Source organism: Barbus barbus (genome assembly GCF_936440315.1).
Source record: "Barbus barbus genome assembly, chromosome: 42".
In the NCBI taxonomy this organism is placed as follows: domain Eukaryota; kingdom Metazoa; phylum Chordata; class Actinopteri; order Cypriniformes; family Cyprinidae; genus Barbus; species Barbus barbus.
The window spans coordinates 13,919,254-13,941,846 of NC_136720.1; the positions used below are offsets into that span (position 1 = coordinate 13,919,254).

At 37.9% G+C, this 22,593-nt stretch overlaps 2 protein-coding genes across 2 annotated transcripts; one reads left to right on the forward strand and one right to left on the reverse strand.

The window, feature by feature from the left end:
* The first annotated feature begins 1,325 nt into the window (after positions 1 to 1,325).
* Positions 1,326 to 10,314, forward strand: atxn10 (ataxin 10). The gene is made up of 11 exons (XM_079403453.1): positions 1,326 to 1,487; positions 1,782 to 1,976; positions 2,862 to 2,947; positions 3,022 to 3,118; positions 3,263 to 3,427; positions 3,523 to 3,603; positions 4,409 to 4,562; positions 4,954 to 5,062; positions 5,560 to 5,738; positions 8,240 to 8,303; positions 9,420 to 10,314. Exons 1-11 carry the CDS (start codon positions 1,357 to 1,359, stop codon positions 9,602 to 9,604), a joined length of 1,446 nt encoding a protein of 481 aa, XP_079259579.1. The 5' UTR covers positions 1,326 to 1,356; the 3' UTR covers positions 9,605 to 10,314.
* Positions 10,315 to 13,285: 2,971 nt separating this feature from the next.
* Positions 13,286 to 20,898, reverse strand: LOC306861270 (protein Wnt-7b-like; the record flags this gene model as incomplete). The annotated part of the gene is made up of 4 exons (XM_079403454.1): positions 20,607 to 20,898; positions 18,512 to 18,738; positions 16,412 to 16,683; positions 13,286 to 13,765 (listed from the first exon to the last, which is right to left on the reverse strand). Exons 1-4 carry the CDS (start codon positions 20,687 to 20,689, stop codon positions 13,286 to 13,288), a joined length of 1,062 nt encoding a protein of 353 aa, XP_079259580.1. The 5' UTR covers positions 20,690 to 20,898.
* Between the last annotated feature and the right edge of the window lie 1,695 nt (positions 20,899 to 22,593).

Sequence of the window (22,593 nt, forward strand, 5' to 3'; positions counted from 1 at the left end):
GCAGGATATATTATTAAAGTGTCTCCTGCAAGTTTGTCATTGTGAAAGCAATACTTCTCTGCACTCAGCTGCTTCCCATGAGGAAGTGTTTTATGAGAACCATATTTGAGCAACACACATCCCAACTTCTATAGTATTTCTGCAAACGTTTAGCTGCCGTGCGGAGTGATCATTGATTTAGCACATATTTATCTGCTCAAGGACACCAGATACATTTGGAGTGGTGGAGCGGAACATTTTCGGCTGGCCCTGTAAGCCATTAAGCACAGTAGATGCTTTCAGTTGGCTTCTGTCTCTCATGATCGACGACTCCGTTTTAGGGTCTGGTAGCAGTACTACCCCATTTATGTATTAGCAGCGGGTCCACCCTTAACCCGAGGATATATGTCTGATACAAAACCACCTGTAATTATATTCTTCATGCAAGACCAACTTCCTTCAGTGCATTTCCCAGGCCAGAAAAAACACAAGATGAACCGCAGAATGGAAAGCCAATGACCCAAAATACTCTGGCACTTCTGAGGATTCAAAGGGGAACTCGGGCCTTTTGTTGTTTCAGCTGGAGTACTTGTCCCCACATCTTGTTTATGAAAAAACTGGAACGATTGATGTCGAAGGCCTTTGAACGTTTGATTCAGATGAATTGGTGTCAGATGGCCTGGCTTATAATGGTCTGGATGATTTCATCCTTGAATGGGGACAGCAAGAAAGTTACATCATGTAATATAGTTTAGGCATTATCACAAACATTCGGTCTGTCCTCTCAAAAATCAGATTCAATCAATGTAACCTTCGCAGAGTGTTTCCCAGTGTCACACAAGCGATGGCATACAATCAAAACTCAAAAATAAATGGTTGTGACTTTGGATTGGTTGTATAATGCCATGGTTACTATTTGTTCTGTTCCTTAGCAGAGTGATTATAATGTATTCAATGGAGGGGGATTTTCGCCTGTTCCATTTTATAGGTCTTGACCTCCTTGACTATATGTAACAATTGAAATCTATTCAATTAATATTCAGCGAATTGTGGCAAACATTTTGTTTTATTAATAAATTGTAATTACCACGGTTATTACGTTTATATTAAGAAAATATCTCAGATTTAAGAGGGTCACAAAATTAATAAGCTCATTGTGTCTTTCAAAGATAGTTTATAGACTTTAAATAATAAACAAAAAATATTACCATTACCAGTATCAAATAAAATGAATATTTAAAGAAATTATTTTAAAGAATTAGGTTATATTTATTAAAACGCTCACGTAAATTCAAGTTCACGGGCTTTTATTTTGAAATCCAGTCTAGCAGGCAGGCGGAAGTAAAGGTCTGTTTCTGTGCGCGCGTGTGTGTGTTGATGGCAGCCTCCAGTGAAAGCATGCAGAACGTTAACAGCGCGCTCTGTCAAATAGCCACAGAAAAACTTACAAACACGCATCTCACAACTTTGCAAACTGTGACGAAAGCTTTACGGGATGAGCAGTTCAGGTACTACACATTTTCCACATTACAAAATGAACAGAAATATGTGTGTTTAAATGTGCAGTATATGTGTCAGCAAGAGTATGTTACATTTTTCGATACAGGTTAAAGAGCTGTTTAATGCAAATCTTTAGCGTTTTAATAATCACATATATTAGTTTCTGAATGCTGTGTACTTTCACATAAACCAATTTTCTGACACATGCATTAATTGTTGAAGAAAATGTCCGGATGCATGAACTTCCATACAAATTCATCTAATTGAAAATAGACTGACAGTTTGTTTCTGTTTTGTTTCAGAGCCAGTGTTGACAGGGAGGCTCTTGGAAACCTCTTTGCAGTGTTGTCAAGACTTTCTGTGGATGTTGAGCATTTGATTGAGACGATGGCTTTACAAGAAGCAGCAGCATCTCTATGCCTTAAACTCACCGCAGAGTGTTTCAGAGCACACAGAAATGCCTGTGTGCAGTGCTTTCAAAACCAGTGCTGTCTGAGGTAGTGTTCAGTGTCCAGAAAGTCTGAGATTACTAATACAAATGCCTCAAGTTTGCATTTTTAATTCTGGCGTGTATAATTTCAAAGTATATCCTGGGCATAAATATGTGAGTAAAATGTTGGAATTGTAGCAAATGTAATGCCTTAATGTGTTATATAATATTGTTGTATCTATGATGATATTATATAAACCAGGGTGTCAAACTCAATTCCTGGAAGGCCGCAGCCCTGCAGAGTTTTGTTCCAACCCTGCTCCAACACACAAACCATGTAGTTTTCAATTGAGCCTGAAGGACTTGACTTAGTTGGATCAGGTGTGTTTAATAAGGGTTGGAGCTAAACTCTGCAGGGCTGTGGCCATCCAGGAATTGAGTTGGACGCCCCTGATATAAACATTTAATGTATTAGTATATTATTTTCCCCATTTAATGACAGCAGCACACAAGCTGCATGAACTGAAGTTCGTGTAAAACTTGTGTGATTAGTAGCCTATCAATAATGCAGAATCATAAAAGAAAATTAGGCATAGCTTTATTATACAGTCCTATTCTGCATGTATATTATGTACATACTATACTTATATCATAGCAATTGCAATAATTTAGTAATTTCAAGGTGCTAACCCTAAACTTACCCTTAAACTGAACCTTAACTCATGTAATTACCATAAATGTCCCAGTACTTTTGCTAGCAAGTGTAATGCAAATACAGTGCATTTACTGTAAAATAAAGTCGTTCTCATATTTGTTTAAGTGGTCTCAGACTTATTGACATTGTTTATAACATCATAATCATTAGTATTATTAGTAATCATTATTATATGAATATGACTGTGGCCTGTGAGCTTTATAAAGCAGAAAAACAAAAGCATTTATATCTTCACAGAGATCTAGGCTCTATCAAGCTATCTTTTGAGATTTTGGCCAGACTCCTTAAGATTTCATCAGGAGGTTCAAATGACATTTATGAGGGTGAGTTTCAAGTGTTTCAGCTGTATGGAGGGTAACGGGTAGATAAATCAATGTATGACTCTCTACTTTGGCAGCACTTCGATGTGGGATTCAGTTTCTTGGTAACATTGCTGTTGGAAACCAGCTTTGCAAAGATGACATCTGGGAGCTTGGTTTCACGCACATCTTCTGGTGAGTGAATTTATGGTTAGGCATCAATAGTGCATTTCTTACGATGCCAGTCAAAAATGTGTTCGGTCTTCATGTTGTAAAATGCCACTGATTTGTAAAGCCTTCTACTGGTGTGGTTTTGTAACCACTTCTTTCTCTTTCAAGGGACCTTTTGGAGCTTGCAGATGAGAAAGCTGTTTCATACACATGTATGGTGATCCACACTTGTCTGGATGAACACAAGACAGAGCAGCTAGTTAAAGACACACAGCTTAAATTGTCCCTGAAGATCATGAACTTGTGCAGGACGTTGCCTGAAGTGGATTGGACGTAAGCTTTGTGTTTTAATTGAAACAAACAAAACAAGCACATGTTATTTAGGCTTATTTTATACCCCACTTGGTCATACATTACTTGTCTTACAGGGTCTTTATTGTCACACAACACTTTCTCAAGTCATCAGAGCTCGTTAGGAAGATGTTCACCGAAATGACCAATGAGGAAAGGTAAGAACTCTCAATTATTTAAAATCAATTGCACAAAGATGAGATGTACTTACATCTAGGTTAATACATTACGATACTGAGTTTGGACTTTTTGGATGATTTGATTCAGTGTTTATTTAAGGCGCTGTTATTTATAACAATGCACAATATTTTATGGCATTTGTTCATTTTAGGTAATATTAATCTCAATCTCAATCTGAAAATGTATATCAACCAACATTAAAAAAGGTTAATAAATGCTTAAAGAATATATTGGTCATTCATGTTAACAAATGAGACCTTATTGTAAAATGTTACCCAAATTATAATGAGCTGCCTAACTAGACAGCATTTTTAGGCATCATTGGCTGTTCCAAATAGTAGATTTAATAAATAAATTTTAAAATACCTAAAAATCTAAGTTAACATTCATAGATAAGCCATTGAGGAACTGAGTAAAAAAATATGTCCAAGATGGTGGACGGATTCTATAAAATATTACAATAGTCACTTAGCATAATATAATAAAATTAACAAATTTTTCACTACACTTTTGTTCTTATGCCTTTCAGTGCATTATTGCCTATCAAAAATATTCAAATTAAATAATTCTGTCTGGGCCAATGAGGTTCCATTTTGGTTAGGATGTTCCCGTAAAAGGTAATTCTCTGTGTAGACATTAAGACAGCTCACTAGGGTTTGGAACAGAGCCTGAGCATCACTATTAAAGCACAGTAACATGGGCCATAGGACTAAATGTATCTTTCTAAATTATATTGCATGTTTTGATATAGATTGTTTTGTGAATGTAATTGTATACTAACAGGCTCACACTGTTGGAGCTGATATTAGCACAGCTTGGTGTCGTTGAGGAGGAGAACTGTTTAATGCCTCTGAGCGCAGCTCAGTTCCTGGCTTCCTGCTTCACTGATCACTGCAGAGCTGTTCTCACTCTGAGCTCTGAATCATCAGATGACCAGGTCAGCTTTATCTGCAGTGCTCACATTGCACCTCTTCATGTTAGTATGCAATAGCCATATACAGAATATTGGGATCATACTGTATAGTGGGCAATATTAGTGTCTGTTGATATTGGACATTACGAAACTACTGGTAATACTTTCTTGAGCATCAAATCAGCATATTAGAATGATTTCTGGAGTATCATGTGACACTAAAGATTGGCGTAATGGATGCTGAAAAAGCTTCAGCTTTGCAAATACAGGAATAAATTACATTTTACAATGCAGCCTTGATGAGCATTGAAAGAAGATACTACTTTCAAAATCATTTAAAAATTCTCACTGACATTAAAGTTACTGTACATTTTATAGAAGATGTTCTAAGCCTGGTATTGTTGTACATTTGTAGGAGGCTATTGTTGTCATCAGGCTTTTGGACATCCTTTGTGAATTGACCTCTGACTGGAAGGAGTTTATGGCCCTGCAAGATCACTCTGACCTTTTGAGCGCAACAGTCGGTAAATGTGGAGAAATGTGGCGTAATGCTTTTGTTGGAGATAAAAATCCTAATGCATTCTTAATGAGAATACACAAAAACCACAGGAAATTATCAAGTCTTTGCCATGATTGAAAATGCAAAATATTTGTTTTGGTTCAACTGCATAATCACTCTGTAAAAAGCCTCTTGTCTTAAAAACATGGGGCTGAGCTTGCTATCCCTCATACTGTCTGAATTGCAGATGATTAACTAAACTGAAAAATCAAATCACACACCCCTATATGCTTTTTCTCACCTTTTCTATTTAAAACACAAAGCAGCTGTTTCAGTAGGGTGCTCTGAAACCGAAACGTCTGACAGGTCACAGCTCACTGCAGACAGACACAATCTTCATTCTTCCCAGACTCTCCTGTCATCTCCGGCTGTGATGTCAAACATTAAACATGTTTAATGGCATGTATTTCTCACTCTCATCTTGTATGTAATGTGTAAATTCTCCATCTTTGTCATCTCCAGATCTCTTGAAAGAGGTCCACTTACTGGGCAAAACCAGTAAAAATGTGTTCACCGTAGCTCAGGATTTCTCCTTGACAAGGCCAGGGGGCGCCGACACCCATCCTGCTCTCAGTTTCAAAGCTCATCTCATTCGACTCATTGGGAACCTATGTCATGGCCACGTTGTCAACCAGGACAAGGTACTGCACACAGTAGCTCCTAGAAGTTATTGTATGTGTGTGTGTGTGTGTGTCTGTGTGTGTGTAAATATGAGATTTTGCAGATATGAAAGGTGCATTCACATTTTTAGGGATGTACAAAACGACATATTTTCAAAACTGAGACCCCATATACTATATATGGATCAAAAACGATATGTCCCATTTAGTTGCCCGCATCAAATTAAATTTCCAAATTGATTTTGTATACATAGTTGAAAGGAGATTAAATGCAAGTGTCTGCTTTAATGTTTCAAATAATATTTGTGAAAATAAAATGTTCCATTGTCATTCAGCATAACAGATATACTTTTACAAAAATCAAACAACATGCTTATTCTGACCTACATATATACGTGTGTGTGTGTGTGTGTGTGTGTGGGTAAAACCTAGTGGTTTGGAAAGATAGTGGCAAAGATGGGTAAAGAGCCAAAATTACAGTTTTAGTTTTTAATTAGTTTCTGCAATGTGATCCTTAAATCAATGTGATCCTTAAGTGGGAAGTTGTGGCCTAATGGTTAGAGAGTCGGACTTGTAATCCAAAGGTTGCGGTTTCGAGTCTCCGGCCGGCAGGAATTGTAGGTGGGGGGAGTGAATGTCCAGCGCTCTCTCCACCCTCAATACCACGACTGAGGTGCCCTTGAGCAAGGCACCGAACCCCCAACTGCTCCCCGGGCACTGCAGCATAAAATAGCTGCCCACTGCTCCGGGTGTGTGTTCACGGTGTGTGTGTGTTCACTGCTGTGTGTGTGCACGTTGGATGGGTTAAATGCAGAGCACGAATTCCGAGTATGGGTCACCATACTTGGCTGAATGTCACTTCACTTCACTTTTTTAAATAGAGTTTTTAAAAGTCATCTAATCCTTCTTCTAAATATGCCTGACAAGATTTTTTGGTAAATCATGGTAAAAATGTATGATATTCGAGACTGGTTGAAAAATATGTAGCTTCGCATGACTGCACCTTGCTTGAAATTCATCAATAAGAGAACTGATTGATGGGTAAGAAAAACTGAAATAGTCAGTGGGATTGCCAAGGGAAGGAAGTATTTAGCAAAATTCTTGGAAATCATCTTTTAGACTTCCTCTCCTGCGATTTCTATGACTTGTTGGAATGTGTTGGCAGTGAATGACGAAACTAATACCATAGAGTTTGCAGCCAACGCCAGTAATGTACTGATCAACGGTCGGCACAACCCATTCGTGGTAAACACATTAACAATACTGTGGTTTAGAGGCTTTTCTCTCTGTCCGTCAACTCAGGCCTGGGCTTTTTGTTTGTGGAAGCTCCCTCCTTGAAAACTAATCAGGGGATTAATGCTGGTAGATAAAGGTAGATCGAGAACCATTCTGAATTTCATGCTTGTATCATCTCATTTCTTACCCAGATCTTTTCCCACTTGGTTCCCTTTCTACTTTTTTTTTTTTTTTTTTTTTTTTTTTTTTTTCTTTTTAATGAATTCTCTTGTAAGCAGCCTCCTGCGATGGAGGGATTTTCAGGCTTTCAGGTTTGTCCCCTTCAATCAGCACAGTGGAGAACTTAGTACCGGCCTTCTTAAATAGGGTCAAGGCACACAACTGAGAGGTCAAAGGTAAAAAAACAATAGCAAGTCTCCCCCAGCCTGCACCCTCACTTTTTGACCAAAAACCTTGTTCCAAAACCTTGTGAGAGCACTGCTCCCATTGCTGGTTTCTAATGGGCCATTCACTCAGAATGCATTTTTGCATTCCACTGCACTACTTTTCCATTACTTTTCTATATAAACCAGACTGGTGTTCGATAGTTGTGCTTGAGTCTCACACGTGAGTTAAAACGTGGTTAACTTTTAAAATTCCGCGTCGCTAGGGCACCTCTTAAATTACGAATTTGGACAGCTCTACATAAAAATTAGCACCACACAATAGCACTCCTCGCACAAAACATACTAGAGAGGCTACCAGCAATTGATTTCAACAGAGTTTAGTGTTATGTTGCCACATTATGGTTTGCTTTGCTGAAAGAAAGTATCTTAGGTGGCAGTACAGTTAAGTGTAGCTGTATGCTGATGCCTTAAAATGCTGCCTCTGCAGTAGTCCACTACATCTGAGGATAGCCAAACAAAACTAATTTTGTGGCCGAAGCGTACGGTTACATAAGTTTCCCTTCGTTTTATTGCTAGCACTACTTTCTCAATCAAACGCCATGCTAGTCATTTACAGCAGAAAATTGTCAGGGCTTGTGTCTCCTCTTTCTTATTCTTTTTTTTTTTTGGTTAAAGGGCAACCGCTGTAGCTCTTGGGTTACGATACATACTCAGGGTAATGTATGGCATAGTTAGAGACTGCATGTGACGAAAACCAGCGCAAACTTGTATGACTGCGCCAAACCAGAGCTCAACCGCATGGACTTTCCTCCATGGAAAGTAATCGTTTTCTGACCAGTCTGGCTCACGATGTCCCTGTTAAAGACCATTTTCCTTGTTTTTTTCATTTGTCTCCTATAGGTAAGAGAACTGGACGGTATAGCTCTCATTCTGGACAACTGCAGCATCGACAGCAACAACCCCTGTATCCTTGGTCGTGACTCCATTCACTCTGTGCTTTTGTGGTGTATTTAATGAGAGTTTTGTGAAAACTGCCACAGAAATATATTGCTATCTAAAGTGTGAATAGCATTGTAATAGCCCCTTAAATTCCATTACTAATGGAGGTTTTACCGCAGTGTTTGATGTTTGAATGATTAGTGGCTTGTTCAGAGTTGAAAACGCAGTTGAGATGTTATTAGAGCAAAGCCAGCGTCTTGCCCAATGGTTTCATGTCCCTCCACCTAGCAATGTCCCCTGTAGAGAGGTGGAACTGTTGGGCTGACTCATGAACATTTTGCAGTCTTCACTCACCAGTCTCCTTGTGTGAAATATCTAGTCATAATAGTTTATGAAGCTAAATGTAGGTATTGCATATATGAGTAATTTTGTGGTGTTGACAGAAGTCAGTTTTATAGATGTGCAACACTTTCTGGAAAACTTGATTGAAATTCTGGATGGAAAATCACCACTTGAATAAAATGAAGTGACATTTTGTATTTTTATAGTGTTGACCTGCATCCTGCCAACTCTGTTCCGTATGAAACGGTTCATTGATAACACGACAATCTGATGTATTGCAGCTGTGTTTCCAAAGGATCCTTGATTGATGCTGGCACTGTTGTTAAAAAAAAAAAAACGCTTTTATTCTCTAGCGACCACTGCCGGTCTGTATTAGAGAGAGCAGGGCACAGCGCCAGCTGCTCTTTCACTAGGGGATGAGCCGCTAAGCTGAGCTTGTGTTCTCCCGGATGCTGTTTCATGACCGTTTCAGGAAGTTGACGTTGTTGCTTACTGTTTAGCGTGGCTGCTGGACCTTGTGTTGCTAGCTTCACTTCTGGTATGGGCAAAAAACTATGTGATATACTGATCTACCAATATATTGTGCATCCATGCCCTAAGTATAAACTTTAACAGTGATTGAATTTGCTTCCTGATGGATGATAAAATTGGCAAAGTCATGTTGAAGGTAGTTCCTTAACCATATATAGAGACCAGAATATCATGGAGACTTTTTGGTGTGCTTTATTGGCATTAAACCAACAAGAACACCCTGACAACCACACAGCAAAACAATGACTTTCCTTAATATTTTTTCCAGTCATAAGCCAGTGGGCTGTGTTTGCCATCCGGAACATTCTGGAACACAACCTAGAGAATCAGAAGCTGATACAAGGTCTTCGGAGACAAGGTGTGACAGACGACACGATGCTCAGAGAAATGGGCTTCAGAGTGGAAGAAAGGGATGGCAGTCTACTGCTCAGGCCCCTAAAGAAGGACCCATAGTTGATTAAGTAGAGCTGGGAGACTGCTATCCCGGGATGCCCATACCCACACACCTTTACCATGCTATATTACACTCTGGAGATGGCTTAAAACGTCCCACAACACACTGGGGTCATTAAATATCCAATCAGTAGTTGGCAGCACAAGGGGGTGGTCTGGGCTTTGTGTTCTCCACACAAGAGGAAATCAATCAGAGGAGCTTATCTGAGAGGACTCATGCTGATGTCTGTGATGCATTTAGTGGTCTTTGATTCTGACCCCCTCAAAGTGGGATTCAAATCCTATAAAACAAGGAGAACCGTGTCTTCCTGGCTTTTCAACCACTAAAGAGACTCTGGTGACCAACAGGGAGTAGAGGTTAATCCCCAATTCAGTGCATTTTATAGAGACCAGGCCACCTCTTGCTCTGTACATGTAAAGTTTGTCTGTGAATAGCCGTGAGACTCGGATCCTTCTTTTTGAAAGCTGACTCAAGATTTTGTTTTAAAACGGGTTTGTTTACAAAGCCATGCAATTTCAACAATTCCCCTATTATTTCAACAACCTTCCCATGTAGCTTGATAGATGGAGATTTCTGTATGATAGGGCTGTCTATTTAACTTTAATTTAGTGCATTTATTATAATAAAATAACACAATGCAATTACTTGTGTGTACATTCTGTAATATCCAATTTTGTATTCATTTATATTAAACCAATAGAGCAATTCCACACGTTTTGTGTGAATCTGCAGCCAGCACAGCCCCAGATCCCGTTACAGGCAACAAGCTTTGGCAAACTACACATACCGAGATCACGCAATACTGAAAAGTGTTCAAAACAGCTAGAATGATTTGAAAATTAGAACATTTATTTTAAAATGATGTATAACTATTTAAAGGTTTGAGTTCAGTTTTAATGTTTTTGAAAGTGACCATTCACTAAGGCTATATTTATTTGATAAAAAACAGTAATATGTTTAAATAATATTGCAATTTAAAATAATGCTTTCTATTTTAATATATAATAAAATGTAATTAATCCCTGTGATGGCAAAGCTGAATTTACAGCATCATTACTCCATTCTTCAGTGTCACATGATCCTTCAAAAATCATTCTAATATGCTGATTTGGTGCTCAAGAAACATTTATTATTATTATTATTATTATTATTATTATGAACAGCTGAGCTGCTTAATATTTTTGTGGAAACTGTGATACATATTTTTTTCAAGATTATTTGATGAATAGAAAGTTCAAAAGAAATAACAGAATTTGTTCAGTATATTTTTACAGTACAGTATATCATCAGTAATTTTTTTTGCATCAATGTAAAAGCCTTTACTGTCATACATACTAAATTATCTTCTAATTTAAACCTAGAGTAGAAAACCTACACCATTAACTTGATACAAAGTACATATTTTCCTGATGATAAATCAAATAATTAAATTTTGTAAACATGTTTTCTTTGCAATATAATGCATAATCTGCATACTTAAAAAAAAAACAGTATAAATTGGATCTTTACACACATAACTAGCTGCTTTTCTATTTTAGGAAGAGTGTCCCTAGATTCTTGTTGATTGTGAATGTGTACTGTCTAGCCTAATTAGAAAAGCAACCTCTCATACAGACCAGAAATCAGTCATCAGGTCTTTCTATTCATCTGTCTATCCCACACCACTTTTTTTCTCTCGTGATCATCTAGTTCTGCCCTTAGTTTGTCCTACGTGAATCAGACCAGAAGTATTAGCTTGCAGAATCACATCTCACCCCGTCCCATTCTGGAATGAGCTGAGTGGTCCACACATACACCCCCCCCCCCCCCCCCCCCCCCCTATTTTTTCTGCCTCATATTTTTTAATGACAAAATGTTTGTGTGAAACAATCGGGGTTGACTTTTCTCTCAATCCGGGGTATAGTGTTGGGAGCTTACGCGGTTCCGGTGCCCAGCAGTTCAGACGGCTAACAAAACAGGTCCAGTTTACTTCTGCTTCGGTGGCTGCCTGCAATGCTTTTCACCCACAGGAAAAAGACCAGAGGGGCAGAGAGCATACGGTGGGTGAATGAATGAGCCAGGTCGGATGCCTATTCAAACCCAGGCGGGAACAGCTGTGTGTCACTCCGAGATCAGCTTTTCGCAGTATCTACACCCACAACTATGAGCTGCTCTGTACTTCTGGGAACTTTCCTATATGTCGATGTGCGTTTGGCATCATTTTGCTTAGTAATAAGATGAATTCAAATCACCACAGTTTGATGTATTTGATCCAAACTGTTTGATTCATTTATTTATCCAGCGATTTTAGTGTAAATCTTTTCCAAAAAAGTATAAATGCATCCAGACAACAAAAAGATGAGATGGTTTCATATCATTTCATAACTTGAATTCAGGAAAAGTCATTTAAAAAAAAAAGAAAAAAAAAAGCTTACATAATTAAACCAGGACAAAAATTGTAGACCTGTAATTAAACCATAAAAACATGACGAAGAAAACAGTATCAATAATTACTCTGAATATACCTGACATAAAGTGCCATATTCTCTACATAAAAAAATATATTTTAACAAATTTACCAGCCATATAACTCGTATAAACAATTTAGATATTAAAAAACTGCTACTCAAAATATTTCCAGTGACCTTTTAACCGTTTTCAGACCCATAGCTGTATGGTCCATTGGCTCAGGCGGAATATAACTAGACCTTGTGCACGCCGGAGCAGTGATGTGGAATCCCATGTCTCTGGCATTCGTGGGAATGGTTTGGTCACTCAAACGGTGGTGGGTCACATTTCTATTAAGTATGTAAAAGCTCTCTCTCTGTCTTGTTCCCACACGTTTACACACTCACGTTTAGAGCATTGCAGCATACATGGCCAAATCTTTAGATGACTAAGGAAGTTTCTCTCCTAATAACACCAACTGGGTTTGTTTACTTAAAGCCCACCAGTGCAGCAATTGGCAACGTATTCACCAAAATGATGGTTTCTTAAGTGTAGAAATGAGTTGACCACTTTTCTTAATTTGTAAACTGCAAAAGAAGCTATTTTTACGCAATGTCCTATACTGTTTAGGGTTGAGTTTTGGAAGCAACAGATCAGTAGCAATGATATTAGAAGTTCATACTTCTGTGTACCATTGTGAGAAATCTACAGTATGAACATATTCAGACTTTTTCTCCAAAGAAAAGTAAAAAAAGGTCATGTTTTTCAGTGTTCAAACAGATACAGTGTGACGGAAGCTTTCCAGAGTTGCAAAGTTGCAGCACGTTTCTCCTCTTGAACTCCCATAGGGGCTCAGCTGGTGGGACATTTTACAAGTTCTTCTCGCCTTAATTTGAAAAAGATCACTTTTGTGGGCAGTTTAGACTGTTCAATAGGAGTCTATATGTGGTCCTCAGGACAGGCCCCAGCTGACCTTTCTCAAGTCTGTGAGAATCTGAGATCTACAAAAGCCTTGCACTGCATAGGTAGCATCCATATGTTTGCATGAATTCACAAAAAGTCTGTCTGAAGTCAGTGCATTTTCCTCTGAAGTTCCAGCATCTTCATTATTCATCCCAGTCTCCTTCAGCGGGGCTTTGTTGCATAAAGACTGCCTGATGTGCAAAATGAAGCCATTTCTGTTTCAAACACTTTCTATTTCTTTCCACTGGCTTCTCGCCTTTCTTTCTTGTCCTTTTAACTCTACCACTCGCTCATTTACAAGTAAACACCTCTGTCTTTTCACTGCAGGTGTTACACTTAACGAAGCAGCACCACTGGAACTTGCAGTTGCATTGCCACACACGTGTGTACTGATGGGTGTTGTGGCCTCGGCCGCAGCACATCAGGTTGCAGCCGTCCGTGTGAGGGGACGTGTGGTTACACAGCCGCCCTCTCGTTCCTGCGCTCCCCGTTGCAGCATCCTCCTCGCAATAGTTGGGCGAGCGCTCCAAGTAAACCAAGTCTGTGTCGGTGGGCTTTATGTACCCACGGGACTGCTTGAGACGCAGGAAAGATGGTTGGCGAAAACGCGTGGCTCTCACGGCCTCCACCTCGACTGCAGTCACATAACGCTCCTTAAGGACGTAGCCGATCTCTCTGAATTTCGGCAGAGTCGTCCAACAGGTTTTTGTGGTACATGAGCCAGAGACGCCATGACATTTACATTCCAGCTTCATCCGTTCCTCTAGAACCTGCAACAGTAAAGAAAAACCAAAATGATTGTGCTTTGTTTTGGAAATGAAAGATATAATATATATTGTAGTGCTGGGCAATGATTAAACATGATTAATCAAATACAAAATAAAAGATTTTGTGTATATAATGTGTGTGTACTGTGTATATTTATTATGTATATAAAAATATACACATGCATGTATATATTTAAGATAAATATGTAATGTTTATATATTAAAAATATTTATATATAAATATATCCATATATATATGAATATAAATATATACATGTAAATACATATAAATATTTTCAAAATATTTACTATTTGTGTGTGTCTTTTATAATAAATATACACAATACACACACATATTATGTAAACAAAAACTTTTTTTTTTTGGATGCGATTAATCGTTGCCCGACACTAATTTGACTAATAAAATGAAATAAATATATACATTGTTTTATTACTTTTATTTGTAATTTTGTGTAGTAATGTGTGTAATGTAAAATATAATTGTACAATTTAATTATAATTGTAAATGTAATGAAAAATATAATTTTTAAAACTTAAAATATAAAGATAAATTGTTAGCTATTTATCTTGCTTTATTACTGAAATTTATGTTTACAATATTCAGAAATCAATTAAAAATTTATTATATTGGTAACATTTTTTAAACTACATTTTATTTATTTGCAATGCTCTAAATTTTACTATTATTAAATTTTACTAAATATTACTAAAACATCATTCTATGTATTTATGTATGTTGTAACAATCCTGAAACATTATATTTCACATTTTTAAAAAATGTGGTTTATCTGGTTTTTATTTCCTAGTAATACTCGCATAGTATTTTACATTGGGCATGACTTCATCAGAGGCCTCTGAAGCTGTGGTGCGAGTGAATTCATGCAGCTGACGGGTAAGGGAAATTCTTTACATTTTATTTTGACTGTTTTCAGCAATTTGAACCAAAACCCATTGTTCAATACGTCCTGAGCAATGTTTCAATGTGCGATGCCAGATATCTGTCAAAACTGAGAGGAAAAAATATGTTTTAGCCAAATCATGCCCTGTAATTTTCTCTACCTTCCGAAGGGCCACATCAAAGAACGGGAGAAATGCCCATAATTCTCAAGTCCCCATTTATGTATATGGTTACATTTGAGTTAAAAGCAGAACTATTTGGCTGTTTGATGTGTTACTGATATGTTCAACAGACAGTGGTACGTGATGGCTGACATTTACCCGTTTAGTTAAATGTTAATATTCCCCTTCAATGAGAAGGATTTGGGATTCAGTAGTAATGTACCTATGTGTTTGCCCCTCAAGTCTTTAATCCCTAAAAGCAGTGTATCACAATTCATGGTTTCTAAGAACTAAATCACATGAAAACATGGTAATTCTTTAATTAAATTTAGTATATATACAGGTGCATCTCAAAATGTAATATCATGAAAAAGTTCATTATTTGTTTCAAAAAGTGAAACTTTTGTGTATTCTAGATTCATTGCATGTAAAGTAAAACATTTCAAAAGTTTTTTTGTTTTAATTTTGATGATTAGAGTCAAAAATCCAGTATCTCAAAATATTAGAATATTTCCTAAGATCAATCAAAAAAAGGATTTACAAAACAGAAAAGTTCAAGTTCTTTAAAGTATGTTCATTTATCCACTCAATACTTGGTCGGGGCTCCTTTAGCACAAACTCCAGTATCAGTGAGGTGTGGCATGGAAGCGATCATCCTGTGGCTCTGCTGAGGCACTATTGAGCCTTCAGCTCGTCTGGATTATTGGATCAACTGTTTCTCATCTTTCTCTTGAAAATATCCCATAGGTTCCATATGGGGTTCAGGTCAGGCATGTTGGCTGGCCAATCAAGCACAGTAATATCATGGTCAGCAAAGCACTTGAAAGTGGTTTTGGCAGTGTGGGCAGGTGCTAAAGTCCTGCTTGAAAAGCAAATCAGCATCTCCATAAAGCTTGTCAGCAGTTGGAAGCATAAAATGCTCCAAAATCTCTTGGTAGATGGCTGCATTGACTTTGAACTTGATAAAACACAATCGCTCAGACGTCTTTTCCTGAAGACGTCTGAGCGTGGTGACTCTTGATGCACTGACTCCAGCTTCAGTTCACTCCTTGTGAAGCTCTCCCATGTGTCTGAATCGGCTTTGCTTGACAGTATTCTCAAGCTTGTGGTCATCCCTGTTGTTGCTTGTGCACATTTTCCTACCCAATTTCTTCCTTCCAGTCAACTTTGCATTTAATATGCTTTGATACAGCACTCTGTAAACAGCCACACTTTTCAGTAATGACCCTCTGTGACTTACCCTCTTTGTGGATCAATGTACCCTCAATGTACGTCTTCTGGGTCATTGCCAAGTCAGCAGTGTTCCCCATTATTGTGGTTTCAAAGAACAAAAGATACCCGGAATTTACACTGTAGGGATGATCATTTAATGAAATTTAAACAATTAATGAAATGTAAATACATTTTTTGACTTTCATGAGCTGTAAGCTCTAATCATCAAAATTAAAACCAAAAACTTTTAAAGTTTCACTTTTTGAAATAAGTAACAAAACAAAACTTTTTCACAATATTCAAATTTTTTGAGATGCACCTTTATGTAGATTACTTTATGCAACTTTTCTTCCATACCTTTCTTCCTGCTTCGTTATTGTGCAGGTTCATTAGTCTCCTTGCATTTTTTTTAATCTCTCGGGCATCCACAAAGCGTCTGGAGAACTCCACTCCGTATTTGACGTCTGCCGAGCAGCCGCCCCATTTCCAGCCATCCTCCTGGTCGTGATAGCCCTGCTTTTCTCTGTCACAACCGCAGTGGCTCAGGTTGCCCTGACTGCAGGCTGCTGTCACAGCGTGGGCAACACCAGCTGCCGTAACGGCGTAGGTAAATGCAGCCTCCTTGCTACCTAGGAAGAAGAGAGTAGAACCTCTGAGATGATTTGACACCATTGACATCCCAAAGACCATGCCAGTGAGCGCATCTTTGTTAGATTTCCCACTCAACCGTGTAGCAACTCCATTTACTAGCAGGGTCTAACTTCCGATGCAAAGCAGCAAAAACACACCTGACTGTAATTTTTAACCCTAAGAAATGGTTAACTAGTTCATGTTTGTTTGATTTGTGATGGAACTTAACTCTGCAGGGCAGAGCACTCTTGATCTCAAGATTGATGCAAGGAGACTAAACTGACCCCTGCTGGTCGGCCTTTATGAAAAGAGGTTATCAAGAATGGACTGACTGCTACAAAGATGTCTATACTGTTATCTCTGTACTAATGCATTAATTAACGACAGAGTGTAAGAGTTTCACTTTCAATTAAAAACAAACTGTTGCAGTGGTTTGTCCGATATGGACGAATGAATTGTTCTATGGTGAATGGATTTTTGAACGGTTTAGGTTTGTAGCTGATGGCTTTACGATGATCTTTTTGTGTTTTGTGTAATACCTTTCTTAAAACATAATTATTTTTTAAAATTTAAATATTTTTCAATTATTTTCATTATTTTTCCATTTTTCTTATTGCTCTTATTATTTATTTATTAATAATATTGATTATGGGCGCCGTGTTGTGAAAAGTTGGAACTCTGGTCATCACGTTTGCAATTATAGTCTTGTTCCCAGACTTTAGATGAAGATTATTCATCAAGGTCTGCCAATAATACCGCAATATTTTAGTATACACCAATTTGCGTTTACAATATAAGCAGGAAATAAATATGAAATTGCTGTTGTTTTCTTTTTTTAGGATAATATCCCTCATCAAGATATGCTGGCAGTGAATCTTGTAAAGGCAACAGTGATTATTCTCTCCATCCGGCAAAATGGAAAAGACCATTAGCGGTGTGGTTTTTCTCATATTTAAAGCCGAAGTCCTATAACTGATCATCAGGTTTGACTGAGCACAGGATATTTCCCTTCAGCCAAGAGATCTGAATGCTACAAGTCTTTGTATAATTTGACAAGTAATGCGTGCCTGGATCTACTGGTGAATTTTAACTACTGTTATTCTTACGGATTTTGTGGGAAAACCCATTGGCCTTTCAGTAAAGTTCACAATGGCTATTAAATAACCTACGGTTAATTCTAAAATGCCCATTCGAAAATTCAATTTTGAGAATTATTAAATTAGATAAAAAGCAAAGCATTTTATAAGATTTTCTCTGCTGTAGGTATAGTGTGTCATGCTTCTTATATGTTTGTTTGTTAAATATTTTAATTAATTTGATTATGCTTTTAGCTACCAATAAAAGCATAGCACACTCAGCTTTTTATGTTTAAATCAATTTTAGAGTCAAAATTGGTGGAGAAATTGAGTAAATATTCTGTAGATTCCATCCATTCCTAGATATTGCAAAATGAAACTCAACTTTTCTGCTGCAGTTTAACAATACAATGGCTTTCTTTCTCTCACACAAGCAATTTGCACAACAGAACATAAAAAGAACATAAAACATTTCTGACTGAAAGGCAATTTATATCGGAGTGCTATATTAAAAAAACACTATTACTGTGTGCTCTCCTGGTTGGGGTTCTCACAAAGTCACTGGTGCCATTTGTGTGTGTTTGTAACTGTGCAAATGTTTTGTTGAAAGATTTTTTAAAGTAATTGTGGACAGATTGCGTCCACTTTAACCTCTTGTCATCTCACTTGTTTCGCAGGGTCACACTCACAGAAACAAATCGGAGCCACAGCAACACACACAAGCACAGCTCACGGGGCTGCATCTACTGACCTACTCTCAGCTCTTGCCCAAAGACGGTCCTCTCGCCAAGGGCAGAGCAGTTCCATCGTCCGGAGCGAAACTGATACTGGCACTCGTTGATGCCCAACTGAGCGCCCTCTCCAATGATGATGATGGCATCTGGGCGGCTCTGGCAGATGGCGCGCTGTCGGGGGGCCAGGCCGGGGATTTTGTTGCAGATGATGTTTGCGCCCAAAGCCACGACTGAAGACAAAGCCCTTTGGAGGAGACCAGATACACTGATGTCAGCAGCTGATGTAGACCAGGTATTCAAGAAATGGGGACAGTTCACCCAAAAATGGAAATTCTGTCATAATTTACTCCCCTCATGTTATTGCAAACCTGTATAAGTAAAAAATCCTTTCACTGCATGAAAAGACTTGAACAAAAGCAGTTAGAACATTCTTTAATATATCATCTTTTGTGTTTTCCAGAAGAATGAACAACATGAGACTGATTAAATGATATAATTCTCATCTGAAATCTCTTGCTTAGTGTTTTAAAAGATATATTTATAGTGCTTCTAAAAGGTTTGAATAAACCCTTCAAATACCCTGATGATTTAACTGCACTCTGCCAGACAGTTTCCTCACAGACATTTCTTTTTCAATACAATACAGGAAACATTTAAAGGATTGCCTTTACTATAATGAAAGAATTTAAGAGTGTCTCATGACTCATTTAAAACAGAACAACAAATAACTCAAAGTTCATGAATCAAAGCTTTTACAGGCAAGTGTGTAACTGAACTTGATTTAAAATGCAAAGGGGTCCCAAATAATGTCTAAACAAATCAAAAGGCCAACCGTAGACTATTCTACAGACAAAAAACACATACAACAATGCGATAACAGACTATATAGCCCATAAAGTGAAACCACACACAAATGTGGATTACTCTTGTAAATCAAGCCATCTGTTCCGCTGTTCTTAAACAAAGTGAACCCCAGTGTTAGTCTATTGACTAACAATTTAGATAACACAATCCAGAAATATATTGAGCTATTTTAATGGATTAAACTATTCCTGACACAGTGGGGGATGTCAGTAGTAATGATTGCAAGATGAAGTCCTATTTTAGAGCAATACAACTAATGTCCTGATACAAATTTGGAATAAACTAATTTGAGCCAAGAAAGCCATACTTGAGAGGAGCTACCAAAACTATAGAGTCCATTCATCAGTCATAATAACAGCTTAGCATTCTTGTTCTTGTAACTAACTGATATAACCTTCTTGAACTACTAAAACCTGTTTGTAACTCAAATATAGCCTACTACTAAAGGCAAAAATAATGCAGGTGGTAAAGGCAGATAATGACTAAAAATTCATCAAAACTGGCCTTTTCACCAGCAATAGCTAAAAAACATGCATTGCACATGCAGTGTTGCCCACACAAAAACAAAAACACCATCAGTGCAACACAGGACACATAATGCAATAAACATTAACTAATCAACCATACTGTGCATAACTATTACCAAAACGAATAAGCATATTTAAGATAATAACATTAGTGGGAATTTACTATAAACACTGTTGTGTTGAATGTAATAGATGTTGTTAGGAGATAAGTATGGTAATTAATACTGTTTACTTCTGAAAACCACAATTTTTAAAGTATTTTACAGTAAATTAGTACATTTAGTGTGTTAATTACACTTACACTTAACATGTTTTTACTGCACAATTTTAATTATTTTTTAAATTGGTATTTTTACAGTGAATGGATTCTGATTGTCTTTTTTTTTAATAAAATATCTTAAGTAATATATATGCTGAATGGCTCAGCATTCAGCGTTTGCTTCTTTTTCAAGCACAAAATGGCTTAAAACATAATTCAAGTAAATGCACATGCTCAGTCTCCTCGTGTAACTCAGCAGGTGCACTAAATAATGCCATTTCCAACATGTGTGGAAATAATGATTTCTTTGCACTCTCAAAAACCGTTCATGTCGACTGTCTAATCTTGCAATGCAATAACCATAATCCCTTTAATTTAACAGTAATTTCGCTTGACTGTTGTGCCAATAACGCCGACAGGATATTAAAGTTCATAAAAATGAAAGCAGTAGTTCAAACCTACAGGTAGCTGCCGCTGGTGAGGATGAGGAAGATCTGGGGGTAGTAGACTGACAGCAGTGCACCGCAGGATGAGATGCTGCGCATGGTGACATTGAAGAGAGGTTTTGTCGTGAAGTTAAGCTGCTTCTCGGTGAGCTGCGGGCGCGGAGACACGATCCGCCATCTCCTGCGCGATACAGGCTAATTCAGAGTCTGCTCCCCGCCGCGGGCTGACGGATGATTTTAGGGATTTTGGGTCTCGTGGCAGAGGGGGGGACACTCCAGTCCGCCCACCTTTACGGGCACGGTTGAGTGACATCTCCGCCTATTTGTGATATATTGCGCTCAATGTCAGAGAGATTGATGAGACATGGACAGAAATCTGAATCGAAACCGCTCCTTTTAATAATAATAATAGTCGCACGGTCTGTTAGGAAGAACTTGTTTACTTTTTGTAAGACACAAAAAGTGAAAGCTCGGTCATAAAGTGTTCTGCTTTGGCAGACTACTATTCCTTTCAGTAAATGATGCATGCAGCTTCTCTCATCGCTGTAGATGGCAGGCATGGGTCACCAGAGCTATGCAACGAGGGGTTTGGGGAGGTCTGAGCCCCCTGATTAAGGTTTGAACCTTCTCAACTCAATTCTACATTCAAACGTCTATTCTTGTTACAACATGTATGCGTTAAAAGGGTTCAGTTGGATTACAAGTACAAAATCGCGCTAAGTAGGCGATCGAGAAAAGGAAAGGTCGCGTTGCGACGCGGTAACCATAGCAACAGTAGGTGGCTCTAGCGCTTTATTTTACCATCCGAATCGGGCGGTGTATATCGACAAAACGTGCTAATAAGTACAAGTATGTGATTATTTATCGCTTTATTTCACATATACCTGTCTCGTGTATATCAGTGCAGTGTTTTGTTCAAAAAGTCCGCTAAAAAGCGATGTTTCTGTTCTTGTGGCGCCAAATCAGATGTAACGTTAGTGCGTGAGGCGAAACGTAAGTTACTGACAGAAATTACCTTTAAACTTCGACTTCTCCTAAACGTAATTGAATATTTTGTAGGCTGTAGGCCTATTCAACTAAGCAATAATCTGGCAAGTTACAGACTGTTCTGGAAAATCCATTTTAAGATGCTAACGTGGTTTCTAGCTGGTTTTAGCTGCTCATTAACTAGTCTAACTTAACTGGATTGTTGTTGGTCCAAGGTTGTTTACCAGCAAAATAAGATATTTTAAAAGTCAGCTAAATTCAAGCAACTTTGAAGTTTATTTTGTGTTTCACAGAGCAAAGAACGTCATACCGGTATGGAACTAAAGGTAAGTGAAATATGAAAGAGATTCATTTTTAGGTGAACTAACTTACCCATTAAATAACTGCATTATGACAATCACTACTTTAACTTAGTGCCATTGTTTCTTTTATTATATGCATTGTACACAGTGCACCTTTCAACAATCAAACCTACAACCAGATATTCAGAGCATGCAAACAACAGAAACTCGTTATCCATTCAAAAAGATTTGCTTTCCTATCCATACACCATTTTGAATGAAAGCCTGCTCCCTCTAGTGGCAATTGGTAAAGGTGCGTTCTTCTCTCATGTCGCAGACAGCCCAATAAGTCGATGTACATGTAATCATCAGTCTTGTGCTAAAAATAAAAAATAAAATACATTTATAGAGAAGGCATGTAAAAAACAACAACAAATGTGTTTGCTCATAATGGAAAACATCAAGTCAAATGCTGTTGGGTGATGGGGGCTGATTGGTGAAGGAAAGCAAACAGATTTACTGTCACTTGTAAAGATGCTCTCTACAAACAAGAGCTCGTTTGCTCTAAGGCAGAGAACGTTGGACAGGATAGATATCATAAGCTTCAAAGGGTGGACAGGTTTATGAGCCTCTGTCTTTGGCTAGTGCAGAGATCAAAGTGCACAGCCTATTTAGAGTTTCTGCTTCTGTTTGTATTTGATGGTTGCAGCAGATCTCAGGTTTTGCTAATATGAT